The sequence below is a fragment of the Crocodylus porosus genome, unplaced genomic scaffold (assembly GCF_001723895.1).
Source record: "Crocodylus porosus isolate Cpor-Errol unplaced genomic scaffold, CroPor_comp1, whole genome shotgun sequence".
Lineage (NCBI taxonomy): Eukaryota > Metazoa > Chordata > Crocodylia > Crocodylidae > Crocodylus > Crocodylus porosus.
In genome coordinates this window covers 2,118,162-2,142,221 of record NW_017728905.1, presented here as the reverse complement: position 1 = coordinate 2,142,221, position 24,060 = coordinate 2,118,162, and the positions used below count along the sequence as shown (strand labels likewise).

Genomic DNA, 24,060 nt, shown 5'->3' with positions numbered 1-24,060 from the left:
TTCACAGTAGCTGTCCTGGCCCATTCCAAGGTCTGCAGAAGACTGCACCTTGTTCCTTTAGAGGGAGCGCTTGTTCATCTGCTTGTGGCTATTACTTGCTGGTGACAAAATCAAGAGGCAGGGGCTATGCTTGCACTGGGATGTGCTTGCTAAGATCCTCCACACCACTGACATTGCCACTGGTTTAGTTACAGCCACAGGAACTGTAGAAACACTAGCCTGGAGAGAGGCCCTGTGGCTGCAGGCATATGAAACGCTGGCAGCTAACAGTGTTCAGAGCAAGGGATTTGGCTCTCAGCTGGGGATGCTTCGCACAGCTGCTCTCTCTGGTGCAGGCACCCCAGGGGGGGCTTTTCACGCTACAGGCAAGGCCAGGCAGCCTCCTTATCACTCATATTCCAGGAGTGCCTAGCGGTCCAGTTGTGAGTACAGTTTCTTTATCCCAGCACCGTGGGTGCGCTGTGATGGACTGTCCCTACCCAGAACAGCTCAGTCTATAGCAGGGACCGTTGAGGAGCACAGGCCAAAATAATGCAGCTGAATCTCGGGTGGGAAGGAAAGGGGCTACCGCCACTTTTCCCCACTGCTCAGATGCACCACCTGTGTAAATACCCCACGGCAAAATGCCACCACCACCAATTTCCACACTACATGGGCCAGATAAAATTGTTCCCAGGTCACAGGCTGCCAACCCCTGCCCTAAAGCACCAAAAACCATCAAGCTACAGGCAAGGCATAAAGGACTTGCCTGAGGTCACACAAGACAGTGGCAGAGCTGGATCAGTCTCCCAGCTCCTTGGTGGATCCCCAGCCACTTGCTAGTCCTGCCAGTAAAGTGATCTTCAGGAGACTTGGTTTCTTGCATAGCCACCCCCAACCCCCCAGTAACTGCTCCCAATGAATTGCCCACTTCCAGTGTTGCTAACTCTCATGATTTTTGGTGTTTTTGAAGTCTACGCCTTGGGAATGTGAAAAACATAGATAAAAGAAAGAGCTATCTATATCTAGATAGATAAAAGAAAGATGTCATCTCTGCATGTCCTGTTCTTGAAGCTGTTCTGGACATATATAGTCATATATAGAGATAAAAGACAGAGCTACATGTTTCACATCCCCAAAGCGTAGACTTTAAGAACAATGTCAAAAGTCATGAGTTGGCAATTCTGCACTTCACTCAGCTTAAGCAAAACTACAGTGTTACAGAACCAGCGTGAAAACCTACCAGATAAAAGCTGGCTACACATGCATGCCTAGCCAGGAGGGCGTAAAACAGACTCCATTACAACTTGAATTCAAGCTGCTAACTCAAGTGAGTGTGTCCTCATTGCTCCCTCAACCCAAACCAACTCAAGATAAGACCACCCTTTTTCTGGACAGTGCAGACTTACCTTGGGAATCATCTCTGGGATGGTTTCAAACATCATAGTTGCATTGCTGTAACCAGGAGGACCGAGGGAACAGAAGAACAACAAGAGTTGTCTGATAGTGATACTGAGCCAGCCACAGGTAATAATGACCCTTTTGCTTTTTCAGGGCTCTTGGTCTTTTAGCTAATTAGGTTGCTCTCCTTCAACTGCCCTTTCCTTGGTCTGTAGCTATTCTTGATAACTTCTCTTGACTCCACAGATGTACTGCCATCTCCTCCCTTTTTTTGAAATGACTGTTTAAGGATTAAGCAAAGGTCATTTTTCCACTTGGAAGTTAGCTCAGGCTCTGCTTTTTTCTCAGACTTGTGGACGAACAGCTTGTGCCTAAAAAGCTTGTGGCACCTGGGTGCCTAGGCCAATTAAAGCTATTCCCAAGGATAGCTTTCTTCATTTCAACTCTTGGCAGCTGTGATCTCTTGGTGGAAGGTGACCCCTGCAGCACCAGCTTGGCCCAGAAGGGAAAAGGCCTTTTCCCAGACTGCTTTGAACTAGACTAGAGAGAAAGCACTTGCTGTGTTAAGCTGAAGTCAGGCAAAAAGTAGGGCAGGATGGCATCTTAGAGACTAACTAGCTAAGAAAGACATAAGCCAATGGCCTGCCTTACCAGATGCTACAACACAGCATCTCACAGCTGATGAATCTCACAGCTGCTGACAAGTAGGCCATTGCTTCCAAAACCGTGCGCTTTGGTGAACTTGTTAGTCTCTAAAGTGACACCCTGCCCTGCCTCCTGCTTTGAATTAGGACACACTGTCCCCAGCGGCCAAGCAGAAAAATTAGTGAAACTCCAGGGACTTTTTCAGCGTGTCACAGCTGTGATCTGATTGCCTTCTTGAATCAACAAATGGACTGGTTTTAAAATAGGACTGCAGCTGATCGTTATTGTTCAATTTTGCCCCTCCCCAGCATAAAGGGTGTTAAGCCTGATGGCTGCTGTATGCTTGTCCTTCCCCCAGCACCTTCCCAGGATGCAGGGCCCAGGGGCAGCGGGGACACGGGACCCTCCTGGGCTCACCTAGTGCTCACAGCATTCTCACGTGGGCCATGGCGGGTGACCACTGCCCTTCAGCTTTTTATCCCAAAAAGGAACCAAGTTCTTGCTTCTCTCCACTGAGATCCAGCTCAGTGTTGGGGATGCTCCTCCTAGTCAAGCTGGAGCAGATGAAAGCAATAGTTCATGGAGGGGCAGGTCACCCTGACCTAAGGAACACACCACTGCCAGGGTGCCCAGCCAGAGCCCAGTTCACCCCCACCCAGGCAGGAGGAACTTGTCGCTGGCACCCTGAGCAATCTGCACTGGGAGGTTACAGCCAAGTCCCTGATGGCACCAGCTCTGCCCTTCCAACCACTCAGGCTGGCCCATGCAGATCCCACCTGTAGTGCAGAAGCCAAAGGAGAGGAGGTCTTGATCTCTCGTGTGCTCTGCTGCGGCCCCCCAGGGCTCCAGCTCCACAAACTGTCCCTTGCCAACGCTGCTGGGCCAGCCACTGTCTAGACCCGTGCCCCCAAAGGCTGCATCAGGGTAGGGGCCAGTGTCTGAGAAAGGTAAACCACAGACTGCAACAGGGAAAAGACTCGGAAGGAATACTTAGGGTGGCTGGTGCAATAGGAAGCATGGCTGAGAGGGCAGGGCAGGGACTGGGAAGGGGTTGTGGGTCTGGGCCGGGCAAAATCCAGCCCATGGGCTGGATCAGACCCGCAGCAGACTCCATTTCCCAGCAGCCCCTGCCTTGCATTGCTGTGCCAGTGTCCATGCAGACTCTAGGAGCAGGGGTACCCTGACAGCGTGGAGCCAGGGTTTCCATGGAGACCTGCCCCAGCAGCTCTGGCAGGATGAGCAGCTAGGAGGGGAACTGCTCCGGGGTTGGGATCTTGCAGCAGTGACAACATGGTCCAGAGTCAGGTCAGAGATGTGATCTGCTGCTTGCAAGATCCCAGCTCCGGAGCAGCTCCCAGCCATCACCCCGCCACTGCTGCTGGGTTTCTATGGAAACCGCCTATAGTGATGCAGGCAGGGGCTGCCAGGAAACAGTCTGGCCACCAGCCAGATCCACCATTTTGAACAACTCTGGATTAAAAGGGGGAGAGGCCTGGGGTCCAGTCATTGCTATAAGGATTGTTTCTGGTTTTTAATCGAGTCTCTAAAGTAAAGTGTGTAGGTCTCACGACCTGCCAGGTCTCCCACAATGAGGCTGCGGCAGCAAAAAGTAGGATCCTGCACCACTATGTGTTTCACAGTAAGCAGCAGGTGCGCACTCATCATCAGTCAAGAGACAAGCTCTGACCTTGCCTCCCAGCAGTAAGGTGCCTCATTCATCAGCCAGTCTAAATCACTCCTAAGCATGTGCAGTAGCTCAACTTGGGGTCTTTTTAGGTCAAAACGAAGGCACTTCATGAACGTGTCCATCTGCAAGGTGTCTGTACTACCTGCAGCTTAGAAGACCACGGGGGGAGGGAGAGAAATCACATTGTTGTGGAAGATCAGTTTATAAATCGTATGCCCCACGTTGTAAAGCCACTTTCCCCCCACAGCAGCAGCTCCCATCTGTTAACATGGGAGAGAAACATGGAGAACAGGAACACGTTGCTGTAAAACCGCAAACACTTGGCAGAAGGTTGAGGGCAGGAACCATTGTAGGGATTAAGATCAGAGTAGCATCTAGGAACCAGTCAGACCAGAAGCTGATTACGACCTGCTTGTACAGCACCTTGCACAAAGAGTCCCCAGCTCCCAAAGTGCAACTCTGAATTCACCCCATCACAAAACTAAATAAGATTTCAATATAGTGGCACTTCCCCCCACTTCAAGCCTGCTGCATGCTGGAGATGTAATTTATCTTTCAATACTGACCCATTCCCTTTTCATTACCACACCAGTTAAGTTAAACAGTTTACTTCAGGCTCAATGCTTCCTTTAAAAAAAAAAAAAAATTAAATCCAAAAGGATCATCTTAACTGTCACAGACAATATTCCAACATCATTTAACACAGAGAACATTATTTAGTAACCTAAAGATGAGGCTGGAAACCAGCCAAAGCAGACCCATGAAGCAAGCTCCACACCAGTTCTCAAAGCCAAGATTTAAGGCAGATGTTAAGTCATTGTCAATGATAAAAATACATGTAGTGCTCATATTTACCCTTGTTGGCAATACAGGAATAAAAGGTGCATTCCAACCTGATAAAGTACTTTTCATCTGGTATACAATCCATTGCCAGAAGCTCTTATTAAAGTCAGGAGCTTGGCAAGATTAAATGAAATGACTGCAAGTGAGAATATCCAGAGCCAAGAGAGTAAATATTAAGTAAATAAATGGGGAGGTGGGATCTATTATCTATAAACAAAATACAAGCCTTAAAATTTTAGGATAAGCTCACCAAGCCTGAAGGAACCCTCTCACTGGAACACAGGACCCTTACCTCTGGAAGAGACAATGCACAAGGATGTCTGGAATCAAGATCTTATTTAGTGTCAACTTTGTTGCTTTGGTGAAATTAGCTAAGGTCGTATCATCTAATTAGAAACCAAATCTGCTTTGGTTCCTTTTCTCTGAATTTTTTTTCCTGTCACTTTACCCACCTGCAGCTTTTTTCCAAGCCAGACAATAGAGTAGCACAGCAGCATAGCCCCACTGCACAGGCAGGTGAACCAATAGCCCACCTAGAGATAAGGAGAGGCAGTTTTACCTCTGCTGAATCCATCCATCCTCTCACAGGTTCCTCACTAGAATTCTTCAGGTCTCCCCACCACTCCTGCTCACCAGTGGTGCATATCATTAAATGTCACCAGCAGGCAGCTTCAAGTATTTAAATTGGTGCTGCCTCACAGGGCAAGCAAAGGAGTGGCTAAGTCATCAGGATTATACAAAGACACCACCACACCCCCGAAATAGAGTGGGACTAGCAGGAAGCAGGAGGAAAAGGTATCCAGTGACATTCTCTATCCAAGTAGTTTCCCCTAGGTCACAGGCATCAATTCACCTTGTGCCCCAGGTCAGAGCCAGCCAGTAGAGCTCTTTGCAGGCCAAATGCAGCCCAGGGCATGTGGGGGTGGCAAGAGGCAGCAGCTCTGGCTCTCATCAAGTGTTCCATGTTGCAGCAGCTGCCACTCCAGCATGGGGCAACAGTAAAGCCAGCAGCCAGGAAGGGCAAGCTGTGGCAATGGGTAAAGCAGACAGAGGGTGACCAGGTCCATCTCTGCCCTCACTGTCCCTCCTGCTGTCCATCAGGGCCCAAGGACCCCAGATTCTATGGCCGGCCATTTCCACCACCCCTGCCCCAGCCAAACCCCCAAACTTCAAGGGGCCAGACAGCAGCCATCTGCAGGCTGGATCCAGCTGGCTTTACACCTGTTCAGACAAGTCTGAGGCATTTCAGCCAGTTCCAATACTCTCTCTCATGACCAACTGCCTATAAAAGGGCAAGAAACAAGCAACTGATTGCAGTGGTGTTGAAAAGCCTGATCCTACCAAAGTCCCATCTCACTAACAGAGTGTATGTCATGTGGTATCAGGGGGATTCATCCAATCCAGACAAGACATTATTGGTCATTAACTGTCAGCACTGAGGGCAGATGGAGTTGTTCTTTCAACCTACACCTACCAGTAGAGTCTGCCTTCCAAAAACACAGCTTCCTAGTTAAGGGGGAGCTCCTCAAAACAGGAGGGAAGATCTTAAACATCTTAAACCAGCAATAAAAAGTAAAATATAAATTTTTATTTAGAATTAAAAGCAAATACTTCAGTATCACAAACACAATATTAAACCTCAAGAAATATACTGCTAATTTGGAGTGAGCATTTATTTGCACAATCACAACATGCGCACAAATCCAGAAAAGATGATGAAGTCTGAAATTTTCAACATCTCCCCGCCCAAGCAGTTGGTCACAACATTTTGTACAAACAATTCTATGCATTGTAAAAGATGTTGACAAAATTTCTACATATTCATCTTCATAAACAACAGGAAAGCTCTAAAGAGGCAAACATTGCAATCTATTCTTCTTCAGAAGAGTCTCTCTCAAACGTGTAGGCCATGAAGCAAGCATCTGGTCTCTTGGGGACAAGGGGATGCCCTGGTCTCACAATCTCAAAGCCCAAAAAGCTGAAAGTTCGGAGTAATGCAGCTGTAAAAGCAGAAAAACATTAAGTTTCATCTGTCGCTTAAAAAAGACAAACCCTAAGACGGTTGTAATCAATCTGATGACAAGCTCTGTTACTACAATGATATACCACATTAACGTTTACATAAACAGGAATGTGTTTGTAAACAAGCTGGGGAATGAGTTTAGTAAAGTACAGTCTACACCCACCTCTGTCATCTCTATTCTTGTGGAAACATATGAAGACATGATCAACTTGAAGCTGTTCTTCAGCAAATTCTAAAAGAACTGCAAAACTGAAGTGAAAAAAAGAGAAGGTTTTAGCTATGTTTGATAAAGGGTCATTATCCACAATAGCTCTTCAAGTGCTCAGAGGATTCCTTGAATATCTGGGCACTTGCAACTGCAGGTTTTGAGAGTATAAATCAGGTAGCAATGCACTTACCCAGAGCCATACTGACAGAGATGCTCAGCCCTATTTAAACACGGACGGTCATTCCCCCCTACCCCAATTCATTCAATGCAGTTTAATGTCCAACTCCTTCTTCAGAATTGCCATGTGACATAACTAGGACTAGGCCACTACATTTTTAAAGAACAAGAGGAGGTTGTGGGATCAGGAATAATTTTAACTGCTCTTTAGTTGTCACAACACAAGCCATGTCAGCTTTATTATTGAATTGACCTTTATGGAAAGTCATCCCAATAGGAAAGTGGCTCATGTTTCTGGGGGGGGGGGAGAGAAACAACAGTAGGCAATGGTCTGTACTGTTTAGATGCTAGCTATCACCTCCAGCAACTGAGATGACTGCTTCCAATATTACAGAACTGCTGCAATAGCTGTCTGGTTAAGTTTGACAGCAGAGGCCCCTAGTGGAAATTTGGCATGCGCCAGAAGTGTTTCTTTCTCAGTGTAAAACCACCCCCCTTCCCCAAATGAGAAGCTTCCATCAGAATAACTGCATCTAGATCCTGGGTTTTCCTGGCACCAGGTGTGCCAGTGCATGCATGTCCACAGGACACACCAAAGATGGAAATATGATTCATTCGCACTAAAACACCACTTCACAAATAAATAGATTTGTCCTGTTGGCACAGAAATTCTATTGCCGTGGAAAACCGCAGAACACCTGGCATCAGCAACAAGGGGATGCTGCAAATGCCAAGGCATCTTTCAGCAGCAAAACTCCCTCCCAAAGAGGCTCGTTAAAGAGCATTACATAATGTACTGCTGCGCCTACCTGTCTTTGCTCCCTTCAGGCAGAGCACCACTGGGAATTTCAATATAGAGGTTGTTGTTGTTCAACACTGCTCTCCAACTAATGTGTTTGGCATCTGTAAGCCTGGACTGGACATTCAGAATTCTTGTCCTGTTATTAGATGTTAGTTCCTCTGTTACATTCAGCCGATTATCCTGTGGTGTAAAAAAGAGAAGAGTCGTTGCCAGTTTATCATGAAGTTCAAGTAATTAAACCTCTCTCACTGAATGCATTTCTTCAACACAGTACTTAATATTTGCCTCTGCATACAGTTCATCACCACACACACACAAAAATTAAAGATCTCTCAGCATGATATTGTTCATACTTACAGAATAAAATAAATTAGCTGAAAGATTGTGATCCCTCTGACTATTCCCTCGCCCACCTGGGATCTTCAGGGGTGGGTGAGGGACATCAGGAGCACCACCGAGGCCCCGGACCCAGGTTACTACAGCAATTGAAGGGAACCCTGGAACTGAAGAAAACATGTTAAAAATAAGGAAAAACAGTATTATAATTTCACTTTTTAGGCTTAAAAAAGGCAAATCAGGGGAAAATACACACTCCTCAGGATCAGCCTGGACTTTCAAAAGTTAAACTAGGGCTTAGCACAAAAGCAAGTAAAGCTTCTTCCTGAATTTAAAAAGGGAAGGCAGGAGGTGCCTGCCACCTTGGCACAGGACAAAGGAAGCTTCTTAGTCCAATGTTCATCAGCAGGAGACATTACCAGAATTCCTTGTGATGCTCAATGTATTTAGTCCAAGTGACAAAAAAAGCTCAGGATTTTGATGACTTCTAAAACTAAACCTTCCTTTCAATCAAATATTCTTACGAACAATAATCATATTTGATAGACTGGATGCTATTACTCTAGAAATGCTAGCCATCTGGTTAGTCTCCTCTGAGCTGCAATTAGAAGGCTCCAAAGCCAACAGGTGCGTTGTACAAGCTTCTCTCAAATGCTTGCGGTCAAGACATTTAAGAGAACTGATTCTTGCCTTAAAGATTTGTGAATGTTTAGATCATGGGAGCACTAAAATTGTTCTTAGCTCTGAGGTTAAATATTGTTTTAGTAACAATTGAAATGATTTTTAGTTTTTGATGTGAAAAGGTCCTCGACAGACGCTAGCAGTCAGTCTACAGATGCAAACTTGATTGCCAAGGGATTAAGATAATTCAGCTTGATGTACATCAACTAAGGACCTAGAGTCACAAAGGAAATAAATACAGCTTCTTTCCACTTGAAGGGTTTTAGTTAATCCAGACTACTCTTCAATTCCAGTGTCACAGGGGAGCAATGCATAATAACCCATTATAGCCCGGTATTTTAAAGGCAATGCCAGTAGTATAAAATTCTATTTTACAATCTCAAACCGTGGATTTCTTTTGCTTGAGCTAGTCAGAATGCAAAAAAACCCTGTTACAATGAGTTTAGCATTGCAGACCTCCTATACAAGCAGTCTCTCCTCTCAAAACAAGCTCCACCCTTTTTCTTTCTTTCTTTTTTTTTTTTTGGAAGCATACACAACTTCCATCCCATCTGTAAGCCTGCCTGCTTGAATAAGAGCTTTATACCCTTCCAAGAGCAAATGCTAGGCTGGCTAGCCCCTCCCTCTGCACCATCTTTCACCCTGCAGGCTTACTCCTTAGTTGCGTCATCTCAGCAGATGCAGCAATCAAGGCCCTTAGGGAAATTTTCACAATCGTCCTGCCTGCGAGTGCCAGCAGCCATTTGCAAAACAGCATAAACATGAACAAAATAATCCACCATTTTGCACCGTGCATTTGTGTGCACAATTTCCAAATGGGTCAAAACGGGCAAGACGGGTAAATATAAATCACAGGAATGGCTAGTTCCTGACCGGGTACCATTAAATCAAAAGTCATTTCAGGGCTGTAATATGAAAGTATTGCTCAAAATTCAGTTTGAATTTAACCTGTACCAATGCCCCCAACATTGTATTTTATTCGCGTGTTATTATTTACATTAGCAGGAGCTGATAAAACTAATATTTGCTTTAACCTTCCTTTCCAAGGTTAAGCCTACGCCACCAGGCACGTGCCCTGCCACCTTCCTGGCAAGAGCGATGTTTTCACCCTTGAACCAGCTGGTTTTAAAAGAAACCAGACTGATCTACTAATATTTCACTTGTTATGCAACAGTTACGAAGCCGATGACACAAAGCCGATTTTCCTCCAGGCTTTTATGGCAACCGTTTCCCAGCTGCCGGCGTGCCCCTCTCGACACCGGCGATAAGATTTGGCATTAGCCTTCTGGAAAAGTCTCGAGTCTGCCAAAATGGCTCCCTAGAAACCTCCAGAGGAGGGAGACCGGAGGAGCGAGAGAGAGAACCGGCTGCTTTAATTGAAGACAGATGACTATAAGCACGGGGTCGGCTCTCAGAGACGCTGCTCCTGACGTTATTGGGTTCAGCCGCCGCGACGAGGCGAAGCACCGGGAGTACGTGTGTAAATACAGCCCCGGATAAGGGTGGCGCGTTAATTCGGCCGTCCCGGGCCGACTTGCCTGCACGGCAGGGAGACGGCGGCACTTTTAGGGCCCGAAACGGAAGTTTCCGCCGACACCTTTGCACTCGCCTCCGAGCGCTTTTACCTGCGGCGGACGAGGGAGACGGGGGGCTACTCCTCAGGAGCCAGGGTAACCAGGCGGACCAGACCCCCCCCACCCCGTCCTGCGCCGCGGGAGGAGGAGACCCGCCCCCACCCGAGCCCGGGCCTCACCTGCTCTGTCCGGCGCTGAGGCTCAGCACGGCGGGCATGACGGCGGCGGTGCTTTTATTCCCCTCTTTCTCTCTGGCGAAGCAGTGACTGTTGAGTATCCGCTGCAGGGAGGATTTCACCATCCGGCCGCTCTGGTCCGAACCCCGAAACCCTCCGCCGCCCCCCGCCGGCTACTCTCCAGCCTCTGTTCCACAAAATGGCTGCCGGCCGCCCAGCCGCGCTTTTATAGACGCCACGCCACGCCACGCCCCTGCCGTTAGCAACGCCCCCCGTTCCAATGAGGTCAACCGGCCTGTAGGAACCGGCTCCCTATTGGCCAAGGAGGGGAGGGGGGGGTTCAGCATTTTCTATTGGCTAATCTAGAGGGCGGTGGAAGGAGGGAGGGGGTGGGTCTAGAAATCATTCCTCGTTGGCCGAGGGGGGAAAAAATGGCGGGCTGTGATTGGCGGAGCCGCGCGCCGGCCTCGTTTCAGCTTCTCGAGGCGTTCCAGCGCGCTCCCCCCGGAGACGTGCGGCCAGCGGCGTCCGCACCCCCTCCAGGCTGAGGTAATGGCGGCATGGGCGGGGCCGGGCTGTGCGCATGCGCAGGTGGGGGGGTTACATGTGGGGGCAGGGGGACACCTGAGGCGGTGCCTTTGTCCCATTCCGAGGCGTGCGCCTCCCACCCCCCAGGCTGCCCTTCCCTACCCCGCTGCAAGAGGCTACGCCACCTCGTGGGGCTGATGTCAAGCCAGTTGCCCCAGGGAGGGGACCAGGCCACAAATAGCGGGGTCCATTGCAGCCACTGGTTTCTTTCCAACCGAAAACAGCCTTTCAAAAGAGACAGAAAACTGTTTTGGGCCCTTTTTAAATCGGCGCAGTCCAAAATCCACGTCGATGCGGCCCTCAACTAGTGGCTACACCGGCATCGTCAGCTGCAAGACCGCCAAGGATAAATGTGGAGCAGCGAAGACGGACGCACACCAAGAAACGTGGAGCGCACCCAGTTGTCTGTCAGTCCCCGTCGGCCTTGTTTGGCGGCCTGGTCCTTGTGTCTGTCCAGCAGTGTACATCCAGCGGGCGTGAAAGCGGGCATGGTTGCATAACAGGGCCTTGGTGCACATAGGAAACTGTGCGGGCCCGCCCAGTGACAAGTGCCGCCTTGTCCCTCCCTTGCACGTGCTTGGGGACGGACAGTAGCGAACCAATGTAACGAACGTCACCGAAACAGTTGGTTCTCACCGAAGATCCAGTATGCCCCCAATTCAGCGGAAAATTGAATTTTGTATTTCTTCTCTGTGTTATATTTTGACGTCGGATTGCATTAACGGTCTTTAGCTCGGCTGGTGGTTGGCTTGTGAAGACAAGCAGAGGAAGGAAAATAATAACCGAAAGATACAGGGTTGTAGAGGTTGTAGCCGTGTTGGTCTGAGGACGTGAGCAGACAAGGTCCTTTGGGTGAATCTGATCTCTTTTATTAAACCAACTTAAAAAAATTTGAGCAAGCTTTTGCTTCCTAAAAATTTTTTCCCAACTCTTTAAGTTGGTCTAATAAAAGAGATCAGATCTACCAAAAGGACCTTGCTTGCATGAAAGATATGCACTGAGACCCCAATCCTGCAAGTGGGCCCATGCAGATTGATTGTTGTGCTTTGCATGGAGCCTAGTGAGCAGGAATTTGCAGGATTGAGCCTCAGGAGGGTAATTTTGGAGGCTTGAGTGGTCCATCTGCCTTGTGCAGGGCTATCTAGGAAGGGGTGAATTTCCCCTTCATAGTAGTTCTCATGTATATCACACCTCGCTTACTTATTTAGGGGGAGGGAGGGAGAGGGATGTTTAAAAAAATAATACACAATTTTAAAACGTTAATTTTCTGCCTGTTTGCTTTAGGCATGGTTGTAACTGCAGTTTTCCCTGTGAGCTCTCTGTTCACAGTAAATCCTAGGTAAGGCATTTTTGATTGTTCACACGGGAGGAACATGTTTGTTGTTATTTTCAAATGGAAAAACTCACATCTGTGTTGGATTCAAATAAAGTAGTAAAATAAAGGCCAGCTACTTTCATCACAGAAATACATTTCCCCACCCCAATCCTAAAGCAAACAAACACACATTATATCAATAAAGAAATACGTTAAGCTTTTAAAAGAATCTTGGACAGCTGAGGTCTTGATCCCGCAACTACCATATATATATCTGTGTAGGGTTTTGTGTGCTTTGATCTCACTTCATGATCATGTTTAGTACGTGATCCGAGAGGGAGGATGAGCCCTGATGATCAAGAGACCTAGAGTCTATTTTACTTTTTCTGCTCCTGACTCGCTTATGTGACCATGGACAATCACTTGCAGGGGAAGTGACAAAATAGTCTGTACCGGAAACCTTAAAAATGGAAAGGTGAAGACTTTGGTACACATGCAGATACGGGCTGTTCTAGTCTTTCTGATTAAGCCACTTCCAAATGTTTACAAACACATTTTGGGTCATCTTTCAAAGCTGACTGAGAGCCAAAGTTTAGTGGGTGCATCTACACAAGATGCTACTGCACAGTGGTTACTGAGCATTTATTTAGTACTTGTATAATCAAGTACTAAATAAAAGCACAGTAACCAGCATTACTGTGCAGTAGCATCAGTGAATGCCTTTTTAGTGACGCTACTACGCAGTACACAGTTGGTGTTGTGACATGCTGCTGCACAGTATTATTCAGCTACTGCGCAGTTAGCATCTTGTGTAGATGTGAACTAAAACTCCAACTGTTATTTTCCTACATCCAAAGAAAGAGCTTAAGGATGTCAGAAATCACTGTGCCTGAAAACTGAGGTTAGGTGTACTTTGTATGTCATGATAAAGCCAACAGAGAAAGGTATATGTAGAAGAAAAACTGAATTGGCAGAGACATTATATTATTACAATATAATCTTTCAGGGTCACAGTTTTTGGATATACATAGATGGTTGACATTTATTTTTTCTTAAGCTAGCTCTGGCTAGGGAGAGAGTATTTTATTAGCTTTGTACACTACAGCTGTGTTTGGCACATCTTTTATTTATATTGTATTTACTTTGATTTATTTTTAAGTGTGCCCAGCCAGGAACTCTGAACGCATATGCAAGACTGGTTCCACTTTGTATTTTTTTTCATTAACATCCTAATCCCCACTGATCTTCTGTGTCCTGAACCCACCCTGATTGACAGTGGTGTAACAAGTCTGTTGATGAAAGAGAACGGTGCCCGTTCTATTACAGCTTAGATGATATTTACCCAGGCCAGCCGATTCCTCATCTTGAAGGCATCATGGGTAAAAAAAAAATGCAAAAAAAAAAATACTCTCTCTGCTGTAGGTACCCACTTATAATTTCTAGAGCACAAAACAAATGAAACGCTAGCACTTAATCTTTTCCCTTGCCCTAGATTTGGACACTGATTAATATAGCTGAAGGCTGCTGGAGATGAGTGTGTCATCCAAAAGCTAACCTGAAACAATAGGTCAGTGGCAGCAATTTGTGGCCAAAAGAAACACTAGATAAGGATTGCTAAATCTGGGTTTGTATTTTATTTGAGAAAAGTTTGACTGACTCCAGAACAGTGTTGGCATTTTTATGGGGTTCATTAATTGCCAATATTATTTTTTCTGTGATTTGATAAAGCTTTTTATAATTATATTTAATCTATATGCTGCATCTGGAAGTGTACATACTGCAGCTGCCTTCATCTTTAATATAGCAAATAAGGCAGCACATTGCTTTTTAGAAATGTGTCATCTCTGCCAACTGCCCCTCTATATGAAAGATGAAAATTATTGGAGACCTTTTTGCAGTTGTGAGAATCCTTGCCATGTTTTACTGGTCTCCGCTTTAAATATTAGGTGGGATTAGTTACAGTTGCACTTTGGATGAGATAGGAACCACTGGTGCTAGCCATCTGGCTAAGGCAGGGCTCAGGTTCAGTCTGAGGGTTTGTGCTGGCTTCTTTGATGTTAAAGCCCCATTGATTAAATATCCATTGCCTCCCACCACAGCCTCCCTACAACAGAGTCCCCAAGAGAGAAGGTACCAGCCATGATGTGGGGCAGAGAGACAATTCAATACAAGCTCAGGAGGTGCCTTATGATACCCCCAAGCCTTATGAGCTAGATAAGCAACTCCAAAACCACCCCTTTATGCCTCGCAGATGCTGTCTTCTCATGTCGAAGTCTTAGTTTAGTTTGGCCTCGGGCTACAGTGAGCCAGAGGGCACAGCTATTATCACTGCAAGCCAACTGGGGTCTGCACCTGTAGTGTGCCCCAATGAGGCCGCCTCCTCCCCAGTAGCCTCAATCCAGTCCACCAGTTTAAATAACAACAGAAAGCACAAGCCCCTAGGCTACAACACAGCAATAACAAAGGGCCAGAAGGCAAGCTTCTCTCAAGTTAATGGGCCTCCTCCCCACAAGCAATTACAAGCTCCTATAGCCTCTTAATCCTACCAGAAGGAAAACAGGCAGCTTAGCATCTCTAAGTAACTTCCTCTATAAGCACTCATTCCCCCTTGGCTACTACCAGAGACCTAGCCCTTTAGTCCCAGCCCTGGGCTTTATATGCGCCCAGGGCCCTGCCTTTCTGGTCAGCTGACTGGGTGCAGGTGCAAGCTAATTCCCTCATTAGCCTGCTGCCATGGTAACCTGCACCTGTGGGGTTTCTGCCTGGCTACTAGGGCTCTCTCTGGGCAGTTTCTGCCCTTAAAGGAGCAGGCACCTTAGTGCCTGAGACACAAAGATTCTGCTCATCTTCAATAAGTATTAAATCCTTTTGTCTCTACTGGGCCATACGCAATCAAGCCTTTGACTAAGTCTTCCAAGGTTTTCATTTTAATTTTAATCGCAGGGAGCAACAGCTGTTTGGCATTAACTGTCAAATGGCTTTCCCCCTTTTTAAAGAGCTGAGGTAGTAACCACCATTGTGCACTTTCAAAAGAATATAACTTTGGCACAATTGGGTTAGTTTCCAGTAATTAAAATACAGATGTGATCTAAGTATTTGCGTGCTCCTGGCTTCCAAAGCTAGTGGGTGCTGGGAACATCTCAGAGGTGACACCTTGTGCTCCTAGGATGGAAGATGAAACCCAAGCGACTGTACAAGCAGCTGTCCCTGGCTGGCTCCCTGGCTAATCTTTGATTTGTTCCCAAGAAAGAGCTTTCTCTCTGTTCACTACACACTTTTCCACCAGGCATGTTACATCTGAGCACCTTCCAGTAGTGCAGTGGCACTACATCTGTCTCCCATCCTTTTCTGTGGGAGAGGAGTATGTACAGTGAATTATTTTGTTATTTATTTGTGGGCAGTAAGGAGCAGGTTTCTGGGGTTTGTTTTGTTGCTTTGGGACAGGGCTTTTTTTTTTTACATATACATGTCGCTTTATTTTTCTGCTAGAGAAGTCAAGATCAAAGAAACACGAATAACACTTGGAGCAGTGAGATGGTGTTTCCTGGCAAAAACAGCCTCAGATCAGACATCCAGAAAGTTGTGTTTTGCACAGATAACTGTTGTCCTAGTTATTGAGAGCTCCGTTGTGACAGCAGAGCAAATTGCTGATCATGGTTTTCATTATAGAGCTTTAGGCATTTGTTTAGGTATTCTGGGCCCCAACTTGGTTCCCAGACTTTTAACTAGATTAGAAAATCTATTATGGGAGGCCAGTGTAGGAAGCAGAAGGTAGTATGGTGTGTGCTCAGCAGCCTGTGTTGCAGAGAAGGTACAGTGCAGCATTATGTACTAGTTCAGGGGTGTCCAACCTTTTTGAATGTGGGGCCAGATCATGAACTTTTTATCACCCAGTGAGCTGGCGAGCCATATTCATATTTTATCACCCCGTGGGCCATATGTTGGACAAGCCTGAAATAAGGCAAAGTTGGCATAAACCCCCACCTGCGCTCAGCCAGTGACAAACTACAGCAAATGATATCCTGGACCAGCCATCCCAACAGCTGGGGCCCCCTTCTGCCTGCTACGACCACCATTTGAAGGCAGCCCCAGAAGATATTTGACAGCCGTGTTAAAATATGTGACCAAACCGATGTAGCCAGTGCTCTCAGGCAGGCCAAGGGGCCGCCTATGCCACTGCTTCCCCAGGCCTTGCCCACCCCAGCAACACCGCTGCCCAAAGTCTTGGCAGCGCCCCGGCAGATGCGGCTGGGGCCCAGCCAACGCGCGAGACGGGGGACGGTGGAACTGCGGGAGCGAAGCCGGTTTCCAGACTGGCAGGGTCTCGGGCCGGGTCTGGCCAGGGCGGCTCCTGGCGGGGGAAGGCCTCGGGAGAACACGGGCCGCTCCGCACTTCTCTGCGGTGAAGGCAAATGGCCCCCAGGAGGGCGCAGGGAGCCGCCGTGGCAGGATAGCGATGCCCGGGGAGCAACCATCCCCGCTCCCCCGCCGGGCGGCCCTCACGCAGCGCAGCCCCACAAGCCGGCGCTGCCCGAGGGGGGCCAGAGCGAGGCGGCTGCTGCACCGCAGCCCCTCGCCCGCCCACCCGCACACACGGCTCCAGCAGCCTCAGCGCTGCGAGCCCAGAGCACGGGCCCAGCAGAAACCGGCTCCCGCCACCTCGCCCCGCAGATGTCACGCCAGGACCCCCCGGGTTGTCCTGCCAACCGTCTGCGCCAGACGCCGCACTCCATACCCGCCCCATCCCATGGCCGCTGAGCCTGGCAGGTCCCAGGAGGTAGACGGGATGCCGGGGGCAAGGTGCCAAGCTGGAGTCAAGTAAAAGTGGGCATCAGGCACAGCTGGGGCAGCCCCACGCTGCACCACACAGCCCCTGGGCTGGGAGGTCACGCAAGCCCTCCCCCACCCGCCTGTCCCGAGCAAGGGACCGCAGGCCTCAGAAAACAGCTTGGCAGGCCTCATGGTGGCCCATGGGCCGGATTTCGGACAAGCCTGTACTAGTTCAAGTCTCCTAAGTGCTGAATATTTTATGCCCATGTATCTTGTATTGCTATATTTCGGGCAAGAGGCAAGGAAGGCATGAATAGCTGAGGTCATATCACACTCTGCCAGGGTGGGGTTATGTCTCTTAGCCAATTGGTGATGACAGAAGCATTGCTCACAGATGCTGCTACATTGTCAAAGAATGCCTAAAACAGCGAGTCTTAGCCAGGATGCCAGGGCACCCTGGGGTGCTGCTAGATCCTTTGAAGGATGTCCTGAGGTGTGGGGAGATAAACAGATAAACTAAGGATATAAGTGCAGGCTCAGGCTTGTCCTTGTCTAGGCAGTGCCCTACTCCCACTACTCTGGGAGGAGGTAAGTACTGTAATATATAAATTAGTTTTTTTTAAACGCAGTTCACAAAAGTTAGAGAGGGGTGCCTCAAGTCCAATGAGGGGTGCCTCGAGTCCAAAACCGTTGAGAACCCCGTGCTAAAGTATGGACTGAACTGACAGGAGGTAAGCATGTGCCGTAGACTGGGGAAAACTGCACTGTGACCACACTCTTCAAAATACTTCCTTTTGCTTTTTTTATTCATCTTTGGCCACAGTTCATCCAGAAGCTGAACATGTGCAAGCACTGAATCATCTTGGTGACGGAGGTGTCATATCATTTATTAAAAATTGTATGTGGTGAAGGGGAGAGGCAGAGCTCTGCATTTGCAGCTCTGCAAGCATGTCTCTGTGTCATCAGAGCAATACATGTGATGGCTGCAGGTAGATGTAGAAAAGAACCAGAGAATTGCTCTCTGTCAGAGCCCACAAGTCAGGGGAATAGCAATGGAGCTGCAGTTTCCCATCACTGTGCCTTTGGTGCAGCACTCCAACAGGGACTTTCAAACCGTTTTGACACGCTCTCCTGGGCCCTTGCCACTAGGCCTGTGCAAAGCGGCTAGTATTCACTTCGGATTTGAATTTGGCCAATTCAGGGAACAGTGATTCCAATCACAGTCCTGAATTGATTCTGCCAAATCTCTGAATCACACAGGCCCATCCCCTGCCCACTTTCCCAGCCCGGCAACAGCTGTCCTGCCTGCCCCAGCTCCTAGCACTTTGGGGAAAAAAAGCCCCAACTCAGTGGCTGCTGCCCAGCGGGGGGGCAATCTTCCCTGCCCCCCACTGCTCCACGCTGCATGGGGGGCTCTGTACGAGCCCCCTGGCTACTCCACCAGCTCCCTCCATGGCTGCCCCACCCTCCCCAGCTCTGGCTCTTTAAGGAAAAAAAACACAAAAAAAACCCCAGACTCACCAGTTCCTGCCCAGCAGGGGGAAATCCCCGCTGCCCCACACCATGTGGGGGGCTCTTACACGAGCCCCCTGAAGCCCTGAGGCTACTGCAGGAGCTGGTAAGTGCAGGGGGTTTTTGTTTCTTAAAGGGCCAAGAGCTGCAGCGGCCAGGGCAGCCATGGGGGTGCTAGGAGAGAGGGCAGGGGTCAGGGGCGGTCAGGGAGCAGGCAGGGGTCCCCCCATGATCTCCTCCCCCCTCCCCTACTTATGAGCTCCAAGTACAGCTCCAGCTCCCTGTTGCAGCAGGCGGGAACTGCCCAAATGACCAAGCTCTCCGAACCTTTTCCAAATCAATTTGGAGAGCTTCAAATCGACTCGGACCTTTTTACTGGTCCCGATTCGGTTTAGATTTGGAGATTCGGCCACTGAATCAGGCCAAATCTCCTCCAAATCAAATCAGCACCCAAAGCTTCGCACAGCCCTACTTGCCACCTCTTTCATTCAAGACAACAATTGCTCCTGGTCAACAGCATCAAATGCTGCAGGAGGATGTGAACGGATGTCTGCCCTCTGTCCATTAGGAGGAGATTACCCGTCAGCACCCTTAAAGGAGTTTCAGTTCCGTGTCCTGATCAGATTTCCTCATTGCTGTTGGGGTAATGAGGCAGATGGATAGCTTAGAACTGATAATAGATTGTGGAGCTTTTCACCTTCGAGCCGCTATCTTGAGGTACAACCCATATTGACAGTGTGTCTGTTGGCTGTTCAGAAGCTTTTGTGAAATGAATTACTTGTCCCCGTTTAGTCCCTGCTAGCTGGTCTTGTCTCCCCTTTATGGCATCAGTGCCAAGGATTGAATATGGATGGTAAATCTCTGATGGGCTGTCCCTCCATGTCAGGGTTGAGATCGCTAGTGAGGACCCTAGGGTGAAGCTTAGGATACCAAAGTTTATCTCCTGCCCCCTGTTCTGTAGGTGACCATTAGAGGACCTCTAGGCATGTAGTCAGAATGAAAGATGGGACCAGATTGAAGGGATAAATATATTATCTGGGATCTTCTTTAGCTACATCTTAGTAGGATCAGTTAGCTGACATTCTGAGAGTTGAGGCGGCCCTGTAAAATAAAGGGATATATGCAAACCATGTACAGTCCTATCCTATTGCAGCAATCCTGCTGTGGATAACTGAAAAGTGGCAGCACATTGTTACATTAATGCACCAGCTGGGAAAATAATATAAAAAAGGTTTTTCCCCCTATTCATGTATGAATTTAAGCATTAGTATAAAGTAAATTGGATCACAGAGACCCTGGCTAGGACCAAAGAATCCCAAAAGCTCTAAGCTGTTGCTCAGGCCGTAATTAGTAATTAGGCTGTACAAAAATATCTTGGAAAATCTTGTACCATCTGGGTCACCAAAGAGCTAGACCTAATATTGAGGAAAGCATAGAAGAAGAGACAAGGTTGATTCACTGTGTGAAAACTCTTTTGTAAGGACAGGCTCAAAGAGTTAAAGTATATTTACTCTGAATGAAGCAAAAAGGACTGAAATGACTTCAGTCTGGTTTTCAAGCATCTAAAAACAAAACATCAGCTCCTAAGAAATATTTTTCCCTCCAAACAAGAAAGGTAATTTTGACTCTTTATTGGGAAGAATTTCTTTTTCCAGAAGGCAGTTTGTTTTGGCAGCAGAGGGGATAAATAGATCTAAGAAGAAAACTGATAGCTATATGAAGAGAAACGTTTATTGAGTCTGAGATGGATGTGTTTGAAGGTGGGAGATGGGCAAGGTAAGTAATTTTTTCATTTCTTTCCTGCGGTGTCTGGGTTTGTACTGGATGTTTCTACTGGAAAGCATTTTTGATAACAAGGCACATGGGCAGTGTTAGAAATATTCACTCTCTCTGAAAATATTTGTTGGCGTTCCAAACCATGTTTAGCCTCGACAGCTTGTGAAATACTTCACCTGATGTCATGGCGGTCTTTGAGTCTACTACAAAAAAGTGTTGTGTTGCTTGTCAACTAATGTAAGGAAAAGTTAATATCCGTGCCTCTGCTTTGGTCAGCATTTCCAGTGAAGGAGCCTGTCTGAGCTGCAGGCTGCTGCAAATATTGTAAGTGGTTCCTGTTCCCAAGTTCAAGAGGAGCAACAATGGTGTAATGAAGAGAAGCAGGGAAAACTGATGATGCTTTGACATAGATGGGAAAAATAATGTCTCATATTTTCCATGTGAGCGCATCAGCCTGCTATAGCTTCTCCTGAATGTGGAAAGAGATGTTCATGATGCTGAGCTGTGACATGAGACTTGCTCCACCTCTTGATTTTGCTGGCTAGAGAAGCACAGCAGACAGGAAAATATTAATTGCTTTTAAACATTGTGAAACTCTTGCCTAGTTTTACACTCTTGGTAACAAAACAGGGGAAAAAAACATTTTAAGAAATGTTGCATCAGCTGTGCTGTAAAAGTGAGTGGTTCTGGTTACCAGTTTGCTTTTTCTTTCATTCCAGGAAGATTTATTTTTTAAGCCTTTGTATTTGAATAGGTAAATATATATGTAACCAAGCCCCAAGATAAGTAAATATAACTTGAGACTGCTTCAAGAATCTCAAGCTGTTACCTGATAAATTATTTCATTTAATTCACACCCAAAAAACCCCTATCACAATACATTTCTTTCTTGCCTGTAGCTTAACTTTCTTTGCTTCCCCCCCAACCCATTATCTTGAACATCCAGCCACAGTCTGTTATGTTTTGAGTGGAAAAAGCAGCAAAACAGGATCGTGCTAGGCTTGATACCAAAACATTGGACAAATAAAAGTTCAGCACTGCACATATCTATTTGTGGTAGGCCTTATAAAGCAGAACTCTTACGCCTACAAGTCTCCTTCTTGAGAACTTCTGATTCATTTCCTTCCAGAGTACAGTTATGGTTGATTAGCTCATTTTAAAATCCCCTTTAAAATGCTGTTTGAGTTTTAGAAGCTATCCGGACCTGTGCTGGACACAGAATCATAGGGGCACTGTCTTTTTCTCAGAAAGCTCTCCTCACTTGCATTAACTTCTCCCTATGAAAATGATTCGTTTTGAAGGTTAACCTCTCGCCTGTCCCCTGGGCTAAAAATAAATGTTACCACAAAGCAAAAGTAGGATTCTTAGCTGCGTTCCTGTGCAGGGAAGCATTTTGTTTTCCAAGAGCTTCATGAGCTAATCAAACCTGAAAATAGTTTCTAGTCTTCCAAACTAGCACTGGTGTCTTAGATTGTGCCAGAACTACTTACAGAAGCCCTTTACCTCATCCGTTTTAACCCCTGGTTTCTTTCTTACAAGAAGCTGGTTTGTCTAGTATTTGGGAACGCATCTTGAATCCAGATCCAATAAGAAAAACCAAATGCTTCAGATCATCTTCTGTATTTTAAGGGCCTAATCATGCAAAGTTCAGAGCTTTCCCTAAGAAGTACGGAATACCTTCTGCTCCCATGAGTTTTAGGAACAAGCACTAGGTGTGAGACCAGGATTGGTTTACAGATAAAAGCAACAATTAAAATATACTTCAATGGGGATGGGGGTGCAAAACTAAGAACAGGAAATACAGGCAGCCTTATGGAGGATTAGCCAACCTTAAAGAACCACAAGATACCATCAGTGCTCCCTGGTACTTGTGGTAACTGAAGCTTGCCCGAGTAGTTCCACATAGTGTACAGGAAATACAGTCAGCCTCGTGGAGGATTAGCAAACTGTAACGAACCACAAGACACCCCCAATGCTCCCTGGCACTTGGAACCAGTCAGTTACATATAGTGTACAGACTTTTACCATTCTCTCTTTTAAGAAAGGCGTTCCACAAATGTGAACCTTGCATCGATTTTCCTAGCCAGAAATATGAACGGAGGTCCAGAATGAATCCATATTCACTGCAGTAAACAGCAAAGCACAATGAATTGTAACATCCCTGTTATCATACGATGAGAACAGTCTTTTAAACCTGGCAGATAACTTTTACTCAGGGCCCGAATTCGTTTGCATTGATTTCCTTGGCGGTTCGTTTTCCTTTTTCATTTCATGTGATGCAAGGAAGATCATGTACTCGCTAAGTGCACAATCCTATAAGGGGTTCTCAGGAACGACGCTGAACTCCTATTCACCGTGGGGTGGGCAAAGGGGTGCAGAGCACCTCGAAGAAACAGGCCCTAACAAAACAAACCCTCATTTGTGTGTTTGTAATTAGCATTTTTAGTGTGTGGTTCATGAAGGTTTTCAGTTGCTGCCGACCCCTTCGCTCAGCAGCTTTCTAGATCTTGTGTGTGCTGGATTTCTCATTTTAGTTTTTTGCTTAGCTTCCCTTTTGTTTTACACAGCTGCTCAGCACAACATGACAGGCATCTGTGAGGGCATCCGCCACTCCCCCCCCGCCTTTTTTGAGGGGAGGTTCTCAGTGGGATGGGATGTTCTCTTTAATTCCTATTGTGCTTGGATCAGTCAGCATTAGGGTTGAGGAAGTGCACGGTACAGATCAGCTTTTGTAGCTCACAACTTCGTTTGCAAGTGTTATCAGAACAGAGGCCAGCAGCATGAGCGTTAAGACCTGTGCAAAATCTGCTCTGTCAGGAACCAGTTCAGAGTCAGTTCTGCCTGCCTAAACATTTCACCAAACAGTTCATTAGACAGTTCAGAGGAGACTTTCCTCCCGATTAGATCATTCCCATGATAAGATAATTACCAAGCATATTTTTCCAGCAACAGAAAGAACAACCCTCCTGGGCAGGGCAGGTCATTTAACTTGGAATAAGTTGTGTGCCACCATTCTCCTTCAGAAAGGTGCTAGGATTGAAAAGGTAGCTCACTGACCATTGCTAATATCTGTAATCATCTGAGCCAGGCTTGGAGGCTTCAGTAGGAAGGCCTCTGTACCCCAGAGGTGGTAGTCATCCACCGTGGCAATCTTCAGAAAGCATCTCGATGCCCATCTGTGGCAGAGTAGGACTCCGTGGCTAGCCACAGAGCTCATTTCCCACCTGCCACACCTTGTTATAGTTAATTAGGTTGTTCATTAAGGCAGGAGGCTGCCCATTGTACACTCAGATATTAAGGGGGACTATCTGCAGCTCCGTTCCACCGCTACACCACAGCTCAAGCCTCGCAGATGGCATCTCAGGCAGTTGGCTCAACCACCCCCTTCGCCCATTAGCTGTGGCCCCCAATCATGGGACCTTCAGCTTCCATAAGCCCTGGTCCCATCTCAGGCCAGTCAAGACCCCAAGCTGCTTTGCTCTTCATGGATACCCCTCACAGTGGGCCCCTGGCCCGTTTGACCCTTCCGATCCTGGCCCCAGCATTGGCCAGTCATAGTTTCATAGT

The 24,060-nt window shown here is 47.2% G+C and overlaps 2 protein-coding genes across 2 annotated transcripts in view; one reads left to right on the top strand and one right to left on the bottom strand.

Annotated features, from left to right (window-relative positions):
- Nucleotides 1–6,121: 6,121 nt before the first annotated feature.
- On the bottom strand, nucleotides 6,122–10,737 carry OAZ1 (ornithine decarboxylase antizyme 1). Its single transcript, XM_019557061.1, is given in 6 exon segments — nucleotides 6,122–6,555; nucleotides 6,742–6,827; nucleotides 7,773–7,945; nucleotides 8,123–8,209; nucleotides 8,211–8,268; nucleotides 10,536–10,737. Coding segments are annotated over 6 exon segments (657 nt in total). The 5' UTR covers nucleotides 10,658–10,737; the 3' UTR covers nucleotides 6,122–6,424.
- Nucleotides 10,738–10,971: 234 nt separating this feature from the next.
- The window catches only part of JSRP1 (junctional sarcoplasmic reticulum protein 1), a 58,744-nt gene continuing 45,655 nt past the window's right edge, over nucleotides 10,972–24,060 (top strand). Inside the window, exon 1 of the mRNA XM_019557058.1 lies at nucleotides 10,972–11,081. The gene's annotated coding sequence lies outside the window, so the exon portion shown is untranslated. The remainder of the gene's footprint in view (nucleotides 11,082–24,060) is intronic.